We start from the raw sequence: 18,002 nt of genomic DNA, 5'->3' as shown, positions 1-18,002 counted from the left end.
GACGAAGGAGATGATTTTGGACTTCAGGAAAATGAAGGTCAACCATTCTCCATTACACATCAATGCTTCCATCATGGAGTGAGAGTGCCTATACTTCCTAAGGAGGTTGAAGAAGGCCACGCTATCAGCCCCCATTGTAACAACTTTTTACTGGAGCATCATTGAGACTGGCTGCATCATTGTGTGGTTTGTTTGCTGCAGAGCATTGGTCTGGAAGTCAATTCAGAGGATTATCAAAACGGCCAAGAAGATCACTGGCATTTCCCTTCCCTCTGTTGACAACACCTACTTGGAGTGTTCCATACAGTATTTTTGACCCACTACATCAAGAACATGGTTCAAGAGCATTAAAATCAGGACTGCAAGGCTAGGAAATAGCTCCTTCCACAGGATGTGAGATTGATGAACAGAATCCTATAACCAGGTCAATCATCCCAAGCTATTTATATATATTTATTTTAAATTGTGCCTTTATGTGATTATTATGTGATTATTATGCAATTATCATTGCATGGAATATAGGAGTTGGGAGGTGATGTTGAGATTGTATAAGACGTTGGTGCGGCCTAATTTGGAGTTCTGTGTGCAGTTCTGGTTGCCTAATTATAGGAAGGATATAAACAGAGTGGAGAGAGTGCAGAGAAGGTTTACCAGAATGTTACCTGGGTTTAAGCATCTAGAGTATAGGGAGAGATTGGACAGATTAGGTCTTTATTCTTTGGAGCATAGAAGGTTGAGAGGGGATTTGATAGAAGTATTTAAGATTATGAAAGGGATAGACAGAGTGGATGTGGATAGACTATTTCCGTTAAGAGGAGGAAAGATTAAAACAAGAGGGCATGAGTTAAGAATTAAGGGGCAAAGGTTTAGAGGTAACATGAGGGGGAACTTCTTTACTCAGAGAGTGGTAGCCGTGTGGAATGAGCTTCCGGGAGAAATAGTGGCGGCGGAGTCAATTGTATTATTTAAGAAAAGGTTGGACAGGTATATGGATGAGAAGAAGATGGAGGGTTATGGGCATTGTGCAGGGAGGTGGGACTAGAAAGGGGTGTTTGGTTCGGTGCGGACTAGAAGGGCCTAATGGCCTGTTTCCGTGCTGTAATTGTTATGTTATGTTATGTATTGAGTGTGCACTGTGGTCCAGAGCAGTGGTGTTTTGCCCTGTTGTATATGTTCAGCCAGATGATAATAAACTTGAAGAAAGTTTATATCTTCTCAATGTTGGAACCTGTTATTTGCTTCCCTGAATTTTAATAATTATTCTGACTTTTTTGTTCAATGGAGCTAACAAATTTAAATCTCTCTATATAATAGTTAAGGACTCTTTAATGATGTCAGCTAATTAATGTTCCTTGTGCATTTCACTTTAGGATGAGGAACATATTCATTGTTTGAGGTACTTTGCAAATGAAAGGAGTGAAATGATCCAAAAGCTTGGAGAAGAATTGGAAGACAGTGTGGGGAAATTGAAGAATAATGTTGCAAAAATTATCAGGAGAAAGAAAGAACTTTATATCAACCCAACATCAATGACCAAAGCTGAACATTCTCTCTGAGGTTGCATTTATCTGAATGCACCAAGTTGCCATGTGATCTTGTTGCCATGTGATCAAACACAGCTGAAGTAGCAGAAAATCTTTATTTGTTGTTTAATATTAAATAGTCATTCCCTCTTTTCGGGATGTAGATGATGTTGCCAAGCCTGTGGTATTGGCAATCTGTGGCTTGTAATGATGTTGAATCATCTGACCCACGTATTGTGAAAGAATGGTATTGGTGTTCAATTCAGAAATAAAGTCCAGAGTTCTTGACTAATTTGCAGTGTTATGGAAACTTTCATCTGCATGTATGTTAAATATACCATCTTATTCCTGACAAGAATTATATACAGAGGCTTAGAGGAAATTGTGAAGTCTCTTGTCATAGAGTAGGGTTATTCTGCACACATCTTGTTGCCATTGTGCCAAGATGGTTGATATTAAAGGGTTTATTGCACTGTGGGGAGGGGGAAAATACTTCTGAGGCAGGTTTTTGTGAATGAGTAAGGGTATGGCGGACAGATTTATAAAGTGGGGGAGAAAGTGAGCTCATTCACTTTGATAGAAAAAGTTAAAAGGTAGGGTTTTTTAATAACATCATAAGACTGAGATATAAGATCAGAAGTAGGCCATTCAGCCCATCGAGTTTTCTCCCCATTCCATCATTAGGTCATCCATTCTCCCACTCAATCCCACTCCCCTATCTTCTCCCCATAACCTTAACTCTTCAGATAGCTATCGATCTCTGCCTTAAATACATCCAATGATTTGGCCTCCACAGCCATGCATGGTAGCAATTTCCACTCTGGTTAAAGAAATTCCTCCATATCTGTTTTAAATGGGCACTCTTTAATGCTGAAGTTGTACCTTCTTGTCCTAGATTCCCCTACCATAGGAAACAACTTTGCCACATCTACTCTGTCGAGGCCTTTCAACACTCAAAATGCTTCTATGCGGTCTCCTCTTATTCTTCTTAACTCCAAGGAGTACAGTCCAAGTCAAATATTCCTAATATGCTAATCCCTTCATTCCAGGAATCATTCTTATGAATCTTCTCTGAACTCTCTCTAATGCCAACACATCCTTTCTTAAATAAGGAGGACAAAGTGTACCCCATATGCCATGAGGCCTCACCAGTCCCTTATAAAGCATCAACATTAATGCCAACATTGCATTTGCCTTCACCACTGACTTTGGCAGGTTAACCTTTAGGGATCCTGCTTGAGGACTCCCAAGTCCCTTTGCACCTCTGAATTTTGAATTTTCACCCCATCCAAATAACAGTCTGCCCTTTTATTCTTCTGCTAAAGTCCATGACCATAAACTTTCCAACATTGTATTTCATTTGTTACTTTGTTGCATATTCTAATTTATCTATCTCCACAGCCCCTCTATCTCCTTCTCACTGCCTGCTCCTCCACCATCTTTGTATCATCTGCAAACTTAGCCACAAAGCCATTTATTCTGCAATCCAATTCATCAATGCACAGCGTAAAAAGAAGTGGCCCCAATACCGACACCTAAGGAACACCATTGGCAACAATTAGCCAACCAGAATAGGATCCCTTTATTCCAACTCTTTATTTCCTGCCAATCATCCAATGCTAGTATCCTTCCTGTAATTCCATTGTTAAACAGCTTCATGTGTGCATCTTGTCAAACACCTTTTCAAAATCCAAATACTGAATATCCAAACACATACTGAATATCCTTTGTCTGACCTGCTAATAGTTTCCTCAAATTGCAGTAGGTTTGTCATCCAAGATTTTCCCTCAAGGAAGCAATGATGACTTTGGCTAGCTTGACATGCACCTCCAGGTACTCTGTAATCTCATCCTTGAAAATCAACACCCAACAATTTCCCAAACATCAACGTTACACTAACGGGTCTATAATTTCCTTTTTGATGCCTCCCTCCCTTTTTAAATAGTAGAGTGACCTTTGCAATTTTCCATTCCTCTGGAAACTTGCCAGAATCCATTGATTCTTGGAAGATCATTACCAATGCCTCCCTAATTTCCATAGTTACTTCTTTTCAGAACTCAAGGATGCATTTTATTTGGTCCTGGAGACTTATTTACCTTTAATGGTGAAGTATTGAAAGTGTTGGTGTTCTGAGGCCCTTGGTGTCCTTGAACACAATCGCCAAATGCTGGTTCAGCCTTCATATTCGAAGGCAAGTTGAATGATGGTTGCAAGAGGATTTGCAAATGTAAATCTAGAGATGATTTACTCTAATTATGCATTGACCTGGTGAGACCACATCTGGAATATTTTGAATATTCTGATCTCCCTGTGTCAAAGACATTTTTGGCATAAGAAGTCCATTAAAAGTTTACTAGGTTGGTTCATGGGGTATGTGGAAAGAAAGAGCAGACCAGGGCAGCACGGTGGGTGTAGCAGTTAGCGCCGTTACAGCCCCAGTGATCGGGTTTGAATCTTGTGCTGTCCTTAAGGAGTTTGAATCTTGTGCTGGCTTTAAGGAGTTTGTTCGTTCTCCCCGTGTCTGTGTGGGCATTCCCTGGGAGTTTCTGTTTCTTCCCACCATTTGAAACATTCTGGGTTAAATGTATGTAATTGGGTGGCATTGGCTCATGGGCTGAAATGGCCTGTTTCTGAGGTATATTGTCTAGATCTATGCTCTCTGGAGCTTTAGAACAAGGAGAAGGATCTCATCAAAAAGTATGCAGAATTTTCATTTCCAGGCTAAGATGTTCAAGAATCACAGTCTCGATATTAAAAAAAAAAGTGGCCATTCACCCAAAAAGAGATGTCTTCACCCACAGGCCTGATGAATCGTTGGATGTCAGATGTGAAGGCCCATTCAAGAATGAGAGATTTTTAGTTATAAGGCATATCTGGAATAGGGCAGGAAACAGATGTTGAAAGATGAGATGGGGATGATTATACTAAGGATTGAAATGGTCCTCTCCTGCTTGCATTTCTTGTGCTCTCCGGGGTTTTGATCACTGTGGAATGGACCCTGGCTTGCTCTAGGACTTGCTCCAGAGGGATCCCAATTAGTGCAGTCCAGAATTGGTTTTGCTCCCAGAGGCAGTGCAGGGGGCTTCCTCGCTTCCCCCACCAGTCACTCCTGCTCCCTTCTATCAAGCCCATATCGGTTCACTCCAAGCCAGCAGTTTTTCCCTGGGATGTCCACCTGTTCACTGCAGGAAGCGGCTTCTTTTGCCGGGAAGGCGGCAGCGGGAGACTCCCTGCCTCACTCCGGGACAGCTCCTGCCGCCAGACGATGGATCCGCGCAGGCGTCAGTCGGCTCCTCTGAAGCTGCACCGAAGCGGAGAGATGGGGCTGGATAATTTTCTATTTGGTCAGTGCATCCTGTACTTCCTCGCTTTCCTGTTCGGGTTCGTCGCCCTGGTGCCGCTGTCGGAGAACGGCAGCGATTTCGGAGGCAGATGCCTGCTCTTCACCCGCGGGATGTGGCAGAACGAGAACATCACGGTGGAGAAGCAGCGCTTCGTGGTGCAGGAATGGGGCCCGGAGTCCGCCTGCCACTTCGCCACCACCATCGGCCTCTTCACCGTCCTCTTCTCGGCCATCCAGGCTTGGAGGCTGCTCTTCTACCTGTGCAAAGGATCCGACCAGTAAGCCCCAACCCCCCAATCGCGAGCTCCATCCAATCCCACCACCCCCCCCCCCCCCCCCCCACTCCTGCAGAACCTCATCCCCCCTGCTGAACCCAACCACCTTGTGAATCCCAACGCCCACTCACCCTTTCTGAACGAACACCCCCCCCCCCCCACCCTCAGGGGACGACATACATCCCCAATAAAATGCACTCCTTTAAACTAGTGCTTCTCCACTCACTTACCTCTTTAAGTAATCCATCGGTTCTCTGTGATTAGTAGGGTATGATGTGAGTGGGAAGGGAAGGTTGAGAAATCACTGCTCTAGACCCAATTGTTACTGAAATATCTCCTTCAGAGATTTGAAACAGTGCACATAACAAGTCAATGAGGTAGGATTAAAACAGTGGTTCTCAAACTTTTTCTTTCCACCCCCATACCACCTTAAGCAACCCCTTACATTCCAAGCATCATTAGGAAAGGTAAATAGACCTGTAGCTGCTTAAGCAGATGACCTGCTTGTTACATACATCAATAGCCACGCACTCTTAAGATTCTTCTATCCCTCGGTATCTTACTGCTTATTGTTCATTCCCTTGTTATGCTTCCCTTCCCCAATTGCATTATCGGGCACTTCTCCAGACTGAATTCCATTTATCCCTTTTGACCACTTTTCCTGCAATTTCCAGCTTCGCTGTCGCTGTCTCAGGCAATTTTGTATCAGCTTTAACTTACCCCTAACTTTCAGTCCAAATGATTGGTTAAAACAGACACGAGATTGTAGATGTTGGAATCTGGAGCAAGAAAAAACCGTACCTTTGGAAAAACTCAGTGGATGAGCAGCATCTGCAGTGGGGAAAGGACTGGTTGACATTTTGGGTTAAGACCCTGCATCAGATAGCATGTATAAAGAGGAGAAATGGAGTAGTGAGATAGAGATCAGTAGATTGACTGAGGAAGGGTGAACAATGATAGGCAGATGGAGCAAGATGTGGGAAGACAGGAGGAAGTGGCAGGTGGTTGAGAAGCAGGAGCAAACAATAAAGGGCAAATGGAGCCACGGGCGAAGATGGTAAAGATGGTGGATGATGTGGAGACATACGGCTACCAGTGCTGGAATCTGATAATTGGTGAAAATGGGATCCACTAGGAGAGAGCTGAAGGGTAGATGGAACTAAAAGGGAGGGAGATCGAGTGGGTGAAATGTGTGGATAGTAGGTGGATGGAACCTGGAGGAGGGCAAAAATGGGCGTGTGGAGGGAGGGTGGGGGGAAATGTGGGAACAAGAACAAAATGGGAGGACCGAAGTGTTTGGAAGCAAGGGGCGACCTGAAATTGAAAATGTCAACATTCATCTCCCATTAGGTTGCAGACCATCCAGGCAGAATATCAGCTGGTGTTCCTTAAAGATAAAGGTGATGGATACAAGACAAGTGAAGCAAAGGACCAAGAATTCAAGTCCTGCGGAACTTCACTGCAAAGATCTTTCAGTCACAAAGCTCCCATCAGCTACTATCCTTTATTTACTGACAGTCAACCAATTTTGAAACTAACCTTTTGTTTCCCTATGAACCCATGAACTTTCACTTTTCCAGCAGGACCTTGCTCAAATCCATACACAAAAGTCTTAAGGTGGGTGAATTAGTGCGGAATGAAAATCAACGTCATTCGCCTACCATCACAAAGGAAAAGGTCATTCTGGTGCAACATTTTGAGAACCGTCAATCGGAGGATGCTTGCTGACATTGCATCTTTTCTGCTCTATCACTGATGTATTTGTTCCCCACCTCTGTTGCAGCACTTTCTTTGCCACATTCCTGAATCTTTTGGTCAGCACCTTTGTGGTTTTCCTCATCTTCATAGCAAGCACCCTTGTCACCGTTGGCTTCAATATGTGGTGTGACGCAATCACAGAAAATGGAAACATGCCCAACAGGTACGCAATTTTAGAAAATTCTGTTGTTCTTTGAATTGAATATGAAAGACAGCCATCATTTAATTATTTAAAGTCATACAGCACAGAAACAGGCCCTGGCCTATCTTGTTCATGCCAACCAAACTAGTCCCATTTGCCTATGTTCAGCCCATATCTCTCTAAACTTTACCTACCCATGAACCTATCTAAATATCTTTTGAACATTACAATTGTCCCCACTTATATCACTTCCTCTGGCAGTTTATTCCATATCCCCAGCAGCTCTGTGTGAAGCAGGTGCAGTTCAGGACTCTTAAATCTGTCCCCTCTTATCCTAATTCTGTGCCCTCTAGTTTTAGACCTTGTATCCCGACAAAAAGACTTTGATTATTTACCTTATAATGCCCATCATGATTTTATAAACCTCAAAGAGTGGTTTTCAAACTGCCCCCCTAGACTCACATTCCACCATAAGTAATCCCTATGCCATAAGAGCTCTTTGATTAGTAAAGGATTGCTTAAGGTGGTATGTGAGTGGGGGGATAAAAGGTTGAGAATCACTGCTCTAGACCTAATTGTTAATGAAATATTTTGCTTGAGAAAAATTATCGTTGGTCCATTTCCTTTAGAGTAATGAAACCATGCACATAACGAATCAATGAGGTATGATTAAAACAGTGGTTTTCAAATTTTTTCTTTCTACCCACATACCACCTTAAGCAATCTCTTACTAATCACAGAGCACCTATGGCACAGGGATTGCTTAAGGTGGAATGTGAGTTTGGGAGCAGTTTGAAAACCACTGCTCTAAAAAGTCCTCTCCCCACCCCCATCCCCCCCAACATTTTAGCCAGAGAGAAAAGTCCCAGCCCATCCAGTCCCAAGCCGACCATTCCCACCATCATTTTTTCTGATTATACCTTTTCAATAGCTTGGAGACTAAATCTGCACATAATATTCCTCATGTGGTATCACCAATGTCTTATACAGCTTTTCTCACTTCACTGACCAATGAGGGTAAACATGCTAAATGCCTTCTATCTACTATCTACTTGTGTTGCCACTTACAAAAAGCTATGTATCTTTGTTCTGCAACACTCTCCAGGGCACTACCATTCACCATGCAAAGTCCTGGCCTGGTTTAAACAATCAAATTGCAAAACTTACACTTGTCTGAGTTAAATTCCGTCTTCCATTCCTTGGTCCTCTTTCTCAGTTCATGGAACTTGTTGTATTTTTAGAAAACTTTCCTCACAAACAACGATACCACCAAATTTGGTGTAATTCCCTCAAACTTAAAATTATGCAAATGACCTTGCCTTCCAAGTGATTAATATCACCAACCATGGTCTATCCAGCACCAATCCCTGCTGCACACCACAAGTTACAGGCCTTCAATCTGAAAAGCAATCCCCCACTATTACCATCAAGCTAATTCTGTATCCAATTGGCCAGCTCACTCTGGATCCCAGATAATCTGACCTTTCAGATCACCCATTTAGATGTACTGGTACTTGCTTACAGAGGACAAAATATGCAGAAGATATTTATTTTCAAAACCAATTTTCAGTCTAGTAAATACTTGTGTGACAGGTTGAGCTTTCTAAAATATCCAGTTTTGTCCACAGTTGTCAAGAATTGCAGGATATTGATTTGGAATTGCATTTGGATAATTCTTCTTTCTACAATCAGTTTTCAATTATTCAGGTAAACCTTTGGAAATACTGTATTTTCATTTGTAGACACATTACAATGTATATTATCAAATGAGATTCAATGGAAAGGACATTGCTGGCCTCAGTTAATTTGTTGATTTGATTTTTTCTTTTGGCCTTTTATAATAAATTGCAATGAAGTAACTATTACAATAACAATCAATGTGCTGGATGTCTGGTCATTCCAGAATCTAACTAATTGTAAGCTCTTGAAGTGAACATCATTGGTCTTCCAACCCTTAAGCCCCAAGTTTTGAAGGTTATTTATCAGAACAATTGCTTGGAAATTTGACAAGCGTTTTGATGATAGAATGTGCTTTCGAATAATGTGGAGATGTCTGATTATGCTTTCATTATGCTGGCAATCTCTGTAAATATTGAATCTTTTGCACTTTGTGCCGAGAAGTAGATCATCAATTTAACTAGGATGAATCTGTAACTTGTTCAGAAGTAATTTGGAGATATAAACTTTCTCCATCATGTCTGTTCAAAGCCTACACCAGGAATTCTATTCATGTTCCAGTAAACCCCCCCCCCCCCTCACATATTCTTCAAATGATAGATGTACCAGCTATTGCTTTGCTGAATTATTTTTGTTAGCAGCAAAGTCTTTCTCGCTAGAGAACTAACCCTCAGCAAAAAAAGCTATTAGAAATTAAAGTTAGGAGAATGGAGGAATTAGAGGTTGTTAATTAAATTATATAGATAGAACAGGGCAGGTACCTGGAAGCAGATTTATCAGCAGATGGTAAGTATTAGACTGTTGCCAAAAACATCTCGCTCTCCTTGAGGAGTAGTTTATTTTTTGAATTTTGCTCTTGATCCTCTATTTAAGTGAAGGAGATTGCCAATTCACAGTGAGGTCAATCAGCTAACAATTACATTACAGTGTCACTTAGAGAGATCACAGCTGCTTAGCCGATATCCCATAGTCCCGTGCTTAGTGACTTACGTAGACTCCCAGACCTGTTTTAAAATACTCCTCCTTGTTTTAAGATCCTTTCTTTCTCAGTAACCACTGTCGATAGTCTTCTGTGTTTTGCCTGAACCCCTCTGTGGGGTGGAATAACCAAGACTCAAGAGAATTCTTCAAAAGTATACTGAAACTATATAATACTACATCTAATAAATAAAATATTGCTAGAAATTACAGAGGAATTAAATGAACTATGAATTTCTATGCACCTTTGCGTTTTTGTGTGCTGGTGATCTTACATAGCTTTTAACTTTTATTGTAACTACCACAAAAATGTAATTAGCTCTAACTCTGATCCTTGGATGAAACTCACCCCATTGATTGAATTAAGGATTTGGCTTCTGTCTGTGCAGATGATTGGATCTGAATCCTTTTTTTAGATATATATTTCCAAGTTCCTTGTCAACACTTTCTCTGCAGAAAAGTCGTTCAACTAAATGGCATCTTTGTTCTAATTAATGTGTAATTGAAAATTAACTTTCTCTGAAGTGAAAGGTATATTACTCTAAATTAAACTGGATAATTCCTGGAGGGAATCCCCCCCCCCCCCCACCACAGAAACTCAAGATCATTCCTTATGCAGCATTTTTTTTTTGGGCACATTTTGGAGGGACTAATTTTTCCAGGTCTAACCAAATTTAGGTACTACTAGATTGATATGTCTATCAGTTAAGCCCTGTTCTTTTGATTTTCAGGAAACCATTGTTACCGTTCTCTTCCATTAACTAACCTTGAATTTTCATGTCGAGATGTTCTGGGCCCTTCAAGTCTTCTGAATATCTCTCAATTCTTGCGATCATAGACATTCTGACTGTCCATCCTCTCAGAATTTTATAAACTTTTATAAGGTTTCCCCATGACCACTGACACTCCAGACATGGCCTCTTCTTTGAGCCAAGTCCTTTGTGACTTTATTATTTACTTTGAGCTCCTTGGTCCCAGATGGTATAATTTCCATTATGGAGAAGCGAAATACCTTTTCAATTGTGTCAGAACCCGAGCTCCTTGTTTTGTATTTGCTGGAATTTCTGACAAACAGTTCAGACACTTTTTTTTTGCATGCCTCATTCCTTTCACCTCGCCATTAGCAGTCATCTCTTGAGCCACCTAGGTCCCATGCCCAGAATTCCCTCACCAAGTTCTTCTAAGATCCTTCTTAACATTCATGTCTAGGTATTTATTGCCCATGCTACTATTGCTTCCATTTGACTCGATCTGGTTATGCCTTCTGTGAATTGCATAGGGACATATTTCTATTGAAGCAGTGAGAAATTTTCAATTTGAAAAGGTAAAAGAATGTCTCCATTACTGCAGTGGTGAGGAACTTCAATTGTCAAAAATATCATACCAGTGTTTTAGTGCTTTTATTAGGTGACAATGTAGGATGTAAATGTTTTCATTTTATTTTAACCCATATAATTCAACTTTATTTGTGTCATATAATTCAACTTCATTTGTGAAGAATGCCATCTGTAAAAGTCTGTCTGTGTAATTAAAATAATATGTTAAGTCATCATTTGTTTTACTTCTCTTGGAAAGAAATGGTTGATTATTGTACAGGTAGATTTAATTATTCTAACAGATAACTTCTCATAGTTTTAATTAGCCTAACTCCTTTTATAGTTGGGATTATAGAACAATGCAGCACAGGTATTGGGGCATTTGACCCTTGTGTCTGTACCAAACATGATGTCCAAATCAAACTAAAATGCTGGTGCTTGCACCTGGTAGATATCTCTCCATTCCCTTCATATTTATGTGTCCATCTGGAAACCTTTAATATGTTACTGTTGTATCTGCTTCCGCTACTACTGCTAGACACCCACCACTCTCTGTAAAATAAACTTGCAATGCTAACCTCTGCTCCCCCTACCTGTCGCCTCATCTTCAACTCAAGTCCTCTAATGAGTGGCTTTTACCCTGGAAAAAACATTCTGACTGTCCATCCTCTCAGAATTTTTAAAACTTTTAGAAGGTTTCCCCATGACCACTGACACTCCAGAGAAAACAACCCAAGTTTGTCCAATGTCTTCCCATAACTTATACCTGTAAACCTGGTGACATCCCAGAAAGCCTCTTGCATACCCTTTCCAAGTCTTACACATCATGTCATTGGGCAACCACAATTGCACACAGTATTCCAAGTACAGCCGAACGAAAGTTTTATATAACTGCAACATCATTACTCTTATATTCAATACCCCGAACCATGAAGGCAAGCATGGCTACATCTTCTCTATCATCCCCACCCACCCAATGTACTTACCTGGCCACTTTTAGGAAGCTTTAGACTTGGACCCCCAGATACCTGCTGTTAATGGTCTTGCCACCAATTATTTATTTCCCCTTGCATTTGACCTCTGAAACTACAGCACCTCATTTGCTTGAATTAAACATCTGCTATTTCTCTGTCCATATCTGTAACTGATAGCCTTCTATGCTGTCTCCAACTCCACCAATCTTAGTGTCATCTGCAAACTTATGAACCCCACCATGTACTTTTTCATCTAAGTCATTTATATACTGTATATCACAAACAACAGTGGTCCAAATACCTGTGCCTGCAATACACCACAGGCCTCCAGCCAGAAAAATATCCTTCCATTAATACCCTCTGCCTTTTCTGGGGCAGCCAAAAAAATCTGTATTCAAACTATCAATTCATTGATGAATCCTAAATTAATCTGGAATTTAAAGCTGTCAATGTTAAAAATTAAAGCTGATGTAACAGATGGTTGTATAGACAAAAGGACTTGGGTGGGAAAATGTCTGTTCCTTAAATGATGGCTGCTATAAAATAATCTACGATTTAAATGAATAGCCAGGTGGTTAATAACAACGTACTTTTACTGCAAAACCACTGTCATGTAGATTTTATGCTTGAAATGGGTAAAGCAGTAAAATTAAACAGATGCTTAAGGTTCAACTTTTCTTTCGCACAGGACTATATTACACAGCTGAACTGACTCAAGGACATTTTTTACTTTTTTTAACTCAATAAATCTCAAATTCACATACAAAGTCCAAGAGCACGGGTTGTATCCATAAAAAAATTCTACAGTGCTCTTTTACATTTCCATGTTGTCAGTAATGAGATATAAACATCTAAGAAAGTGAGATTAAAATGTGTATTAAAAGTTATGAATTATTTCTTGCAGTTTGGGGCTCGAAATTAGTTTGATAAAATGTATATTGTGAAATACACCCTCATTTGAAAATCTAGATATTTAATGAATATTTTGAAATGTTGCACAATTACAGTTTATTTTGTAATCAATTTGTGTAAATCTGGAAGTGCAGCTTATACAACTTCAGAACTGATCAGAACTCCTCCTACTCTTTGCGAGTTTCTCTCCCGAAAGTGCAGTAGCAACCGAAGCCATCCAATGTAACATAATCAAAGGAGCATGACCAGGTTGAGAAATTTCTTGGCGGCTGAATGATTAAAGTTAAATTTACACTGCATAGTATGATTTTTGGATTTGGTTGATATTATAAAATATATTATGCCAATCAGTTGTCCACCATACAGCATTCTTAGTTTTCCATATTACACCATTGCACCTAATTAACTTCACATTTTTGAACATAAATATATAGAAATGGAAGCAGGCTCCAAAGTTCATTCCACAAATAAGGAAAGATCACGGCTAATTCTGTACTTCCTCTATAGTCTTGCCTGATCCCTATATCTTCTGATTGTCTTCGTGTCCAACCTTGAATATCCTCAGGAACTAAACATGCTCTGTCCTTTGTTGGAAAAACTGGAAGGTTTCAAACATTGAACAGTCTTTTAAGAACGTAATTAGAAAAGCTAAATGAAGGTACAAGGTGGCTATAGCAAATAGGGTGAAAATAAATCCAAAGTGTTTCTACAAATATGTTAATAGCAAAAGGAGCGTGAGGGATAAAATTGGTCCCTTAGAGAATCAGAGTGGACAACTGTGTGTGGAGCTGAAAGAGATGGGGGAGATCTTGAATAATTTATTTTCACTAAGGAGAAGGATATTGAATTGTGTAGGGTAGAGGAAGCAAAGAGGGTAATTATGGAGACTATAGTGATTAAGAAAGAGGAAGTATTGGAGCTTTAGAAACATATGAAGGTGGATAAGTTTCCAGGTCCTGGCAGGATTTTCCCCAGGTCCTTGAGAGAAGTTAGTGAGGAAATAGCAGAGGCTCTGACAGAGATTTTTTAAATGTCATTAGAGATGGGAATAGTGCCAGAGGATTGGCGTACTGCACATGTGGTTCAGTTGTTTAAAAAGGGTTTGAAGAGCAAGCCTAGCCATTATCGGCCAGTAAGTTTGACATCTGTGGTAGGTGAATGAATAGAAAGTGTTCTTAGAGATAGTATATGTAAGTATCTGGAGAGACAGGGTCTGATCAGGAGCACTCAACACGGATTTGTGCGTGGAAGGTCACGTTTGACTAATCTTGTTGAATTTTTTGAAGAGGTGACTAGGAATGTTGATGAGGGTAGAGCAGTGGATATTGTCTATATGGACTTCAATAAGGCCTTCGATAAGGTTCTGCATAGAAGGTTAGTTAGGAAAGTTCAGTTGTTAGGTACTAATTTTGAGATAATCAAATGGATTAAACAGTGGCTGGAAGGGAGATACAAGAGAGTCATAGTGGATAACTGTTTGTCAGGTTGGAGGCTAGTGTCAAGCAATGTGCATCACATTGCTGTTTGTCATATACGTTAATGGTCTGTATGATGGGGAGATAAATTGGATTAGTAAATATGCAGATGATACTAAAATAGATGGAATTGTGGATAATGAAGAAGGTTTTCAAAGATTGCAGAGGGATTTGGACTTCTTAGAAGAGTGGGCTGAAAGATGGGAGATGGAGTTTAATGCTGATAAATGTGATCTGCTTCATTTTGGTAGGAATAATCAGAACAGGGCATACGTAGTAAATGGGAGGGCATTGAGGAATGCAATGGAGCAGAAAGATCTAGGAATAACGGTTCATCATTCCCTGAAGGTACAAGAAGGCTTTTGTATGCTGGCCTTTATAAATCAATGCATAGAATAAAGGAGTTGGAAAGTTATGTTGAGAATGTACAAGGTATTGGTGAGGCCAAATTTAGAGTACTGTGTGCAGTTTTGCTCACCAAATTGTAGGAAGGATATCAACAATGAAGATTTACGAAAATGTTACCTGGGTTTCAGCATCTAGTTTACAAAGAAAGATTCAGCAAATTTGATCTTTATTCTTTGGAGTGCAGAAGGTTGAGTGGGGATTTGATTGAGGTATTTAAGATTATGAGAGGGATAGAGTTGATGTGGGTTGGCTTTTTCCATTGAGATTAGGAGAGATTGAAACAAGGGGTCACAACAAGAGTTAAGGGGCAAAATTTTAGAAGTAACATGAGGGGAAACTTCTTTTCTCAGAGAGTGGTGGCTGTGTGGAATGAGCTTTGGTGGCAGGGTCCATTTTGTCATTTAAGGAAAAATTGGATCGCTATATGGTGGGAGGCGAATGGAGGGTTATGGGCAGGGTCCAGGTAGGTGGGACTAGAGAAGAGTACTTAGTTTGGTGCGGATTAGAAGGGCCAAAATGGCCTGTTTCTGTGCTGTAATTGTTATATGGTTATAAGAATAATTCTGGCTCACAAGCTGCTTCAGAACAGTAGGCTGATCACTTGTGCACTGATGGAAATGGATGTCTGGCAGATTTATACTGAAATGGTGTTTCAGAATTAAAAAAAATATATGAAATGGTAATCTGGATTTTTAAATTGCATGAATATGGCATATTTGTGTAATTATTAATCTCATTAAAAATAACTAAGGGCAATGATGTGAACTAATGCCTCATGATTTTTAGAATGTGTATTGGATGCTTTATAGTTGCGGATTTAAAGAGGTATTCTACCTATTCCTTTCAGAAGTAGGGAGAATAATAAGTCCTGAGGTTGATATGTAGCAAATTCTGTCTTATGCCTACAAATTTTATCTGCAGTTTGGCCTTTGGGCAGGGTGGGTTGCTTGGATGGCAATTACCGTTCTTGCATTCTTGAAAGTGTACGACAACTACAGGCAGAAGGAGCTCCTTGACAGCCTGGTCCATGAGAAGGAGTTGCTACTGGCAAGATCATCCAGGAGAGCAACAGCGCAAGTTGAGAAAAATGCCTTGATTTAAATCCAACCATGCATGATACATGTAGCAAGTGATAATTTGGCTGAGATGATCAAATAAAACAATGCTGGAAAACAAAAAGTGCTGAAAATTATTGTAAAGTAGGATACGTACTCTAGCCTTATCTTCCAGCTTAATGGTAGGTAACATAACAACAGTGTCTTTTGATGGATGCTATTTCAGTGCCTATGTCTCAAGATAATGATTTACTAATATGTCAGAACACATGACATAACAACTGCTATATTAACAATTCAAAATGTAAATCACAGTTAAAGCTGGTACATTAAAACATTACACAAGAATCGGAACAATTAACTTGCTTTATAGTACCAAGCTACATAGCATACTTTTGTTTTGTGTGCCAGAAATCCACATTAAAAAAAAGTGTTAAAGCCATGTGAAACATCTTTGTACTCATTATATTGCATATGTAATATTACAAATGCTGTAAAGTATTCTACTGAGAAGAAATGAACAAATTGTTAAATTGCTTCTATTCTCATCATGAAGGCTGAACATGTGCAACATGTCAAAGTTGCATAGCTGATATACCTGAATATTCTTTCTAGTGGCAGACTACATTGACCTCATGCTTGAAATGCTCATCTGCAATGTTTTAGAAAATTATTATGATTGTTTCTTAGGGAACAGCTGCTATCTCACACTAGTGAATGTTCTACCTAAATCTAGAGCTAATAAAATGAACAGCAATTTGAGGCCTAGTGGTATGAAATGACAAGAGTTTATTGTGTCATGTGTTGCTCATAAAAATCTTTTGTTATTAATGTCCCTTTTTTACCATTAGTGTTCCACACCTAGTGCTGCATAAAAATATTAAATTAATTCATACACTTATTTATATCTGTGCTGTTGTCTTTTTTTTCACCCCGTGGAAGCAAATGTACACAATTACCTCTGCTGTAGCGTAATAAAAACTCTCTGTCAAGCTGCAGTGATCAAGATATGGGTGGGAAAAATCCATTTATGTTTCCCTTGAGCTTATAAAAGATGGAAGAAATCACCCATTGGCCCTACAAGGGCAAATGTGCAAACTCTGTTCTGTAGTATGGTTCCAGAAAGTAACAGTATGTTATACTTCTAGACTATTTTAAAAGGATTTTATGGAAAAATAAATTGCTTAATTTCCTCTCAGAAATATTCTTAGATAATGTAGAATTTAATTATAGATGTCATTAAAGGTCAGGATATATTTTTCCTGGCCAAGTTGTAATTTCTATCTAGAATGATCAATCAGTGTTGATCTTTCACATTTGTAAGTCAACCAAGGTGGATTGTATGGTTAGATAGAGTGAATCAAATGAAAATGTTTTATCTTTTAATGAGAAGCAAAGAGGAGGTTAATATAATATTGCATTTCATCTCCTCCATTCACATTTTCTCTGCTTTATAATTTGACAATAGATTAATGATTAAAATATTACATAAATATAGCCTCATTTATAAAGTGAAACAAGAAAGTCTACAGATGCTCACCAGATCCCGCAACCTTCATCAAGGGATAAGCAGAAAGAAGACAGATGCCTGAATTAATTCTCAGCTTTTCTCTCCTGCCCTTCTCTCTATGTCCACCCAAGGCCTCTTGACTGTTGGCCTGTGCTCCTCCCCCCACTCCTTTTTCCCTCCTTCCCTTGCCATTTTATTCATGAGTCTGTCTGCTTTTTGCTCATACCTTGATGAAGGGATCATATATTTTTGCCTTCAATAGACACTGCAAGACCTGCAGAGCTCCTCCAGCAGTTTTGTGTATTCCTTCATTCATAAAATTGTTTCTGGGAGGAACAATTTGTAGCTCCTTTAACACATTGTTGTGAATTTTGATGTTAATCCTACAAACTTGATTGGCAACTGGAATTTGAGATATTGCTAGTGCGCCGGTCACCTGGCCTTAGGTGAGATAGTGCCAGTGCAAAAATTCTATCACAGGCCTTTGTCAGCTCTGGGGAAGACATGCAACAACAGGTCAACATCCAGATGACACTCATAATATAATTGATTACGCCTCTCAACCTCAATATAATGAAATACTTTGATACATCAACATTAGCTATTTTTCTTCTGTGTCATGTAATGAGAGGCTTAATTTTATACTTGTATTCAAC

The 18,002-nt window shown here is 39.6% G+C and overlaps 1 protein-coding gene across 1 annotated transcript; it reads left to right on the top strand.

The window, feature by feature from the left end:
• The first annotated feature begins 4,825 nt into the window (after positions 1 to 4,825).
• LOC138752328 (transmembrane protein 179-like) lies at positions 4,826 to 16,699 on the top strand. The gene is made up of 4 exons (XM_069915239.1): positions 4,826 to 5,144; positions 6,925 to 7,062; positions 8,670 to 8,748; positions 15,703 to 16,699. Exons 1-4 carry the CDS (start codon positions 4,843 to 4,845, stop codon positions 15,880 to 15,882), a joined length of 699 nt encoding a protein of 232 aa, XP_069771340.1. The 5' UTR covers positions 4,826 to 4,842; the 3' UTR covers positions 15,883 to 16,699.
• Positions 16,700 to 18,002: the final 1,303 nt, after the last annotated feature.

The sequence above is a fragment of the Narcine bancroftii genome, chromosome 2 (assembly GCF_036971445.1).
Source record: "Narcine bancroftii isolate sNarBan1 chromosome 2, sNarBan1.hap1, whole genome shotgun sequence".
Classification (NCBI taxonomy): domain Eukaryota; kingdom Metazoa; phylum Chordata; class Chondrichthyes; order Torpediniformes; family Narcinidae; genus Narcine; species Narcine bancroftii.
Note: the sequence above shows the minus strand (reverse complement) of the source record. Positions and strands in the feature narration are given on the sequence as shown.

Excerpts from the sequence above, each read along its gene's own strand:
- LOC138752328 (XM_069915239.1), top strand. The coding sequence starts at position 4,843 with ATGGGGCTGGATAATTTTCTATTTGGTCAGTGCATCCTGTACTTCCTC. Across the intron at positions 5,145-6,924 it reads CTGTGCAAAGGATCCGACCA|CACTTTCTTTGCCACATTCC; the intron begins GTAAGCCCCAAC and ends CCTCTGTTGCAG. Across the intron at positions 7,063-8,669 it reads AATGGAAACATGCCCAACAG|TTGTCAAGAATTGCAGGATA; the intron begins GTACGCAATTTT and ends TTTTGTCCACAG.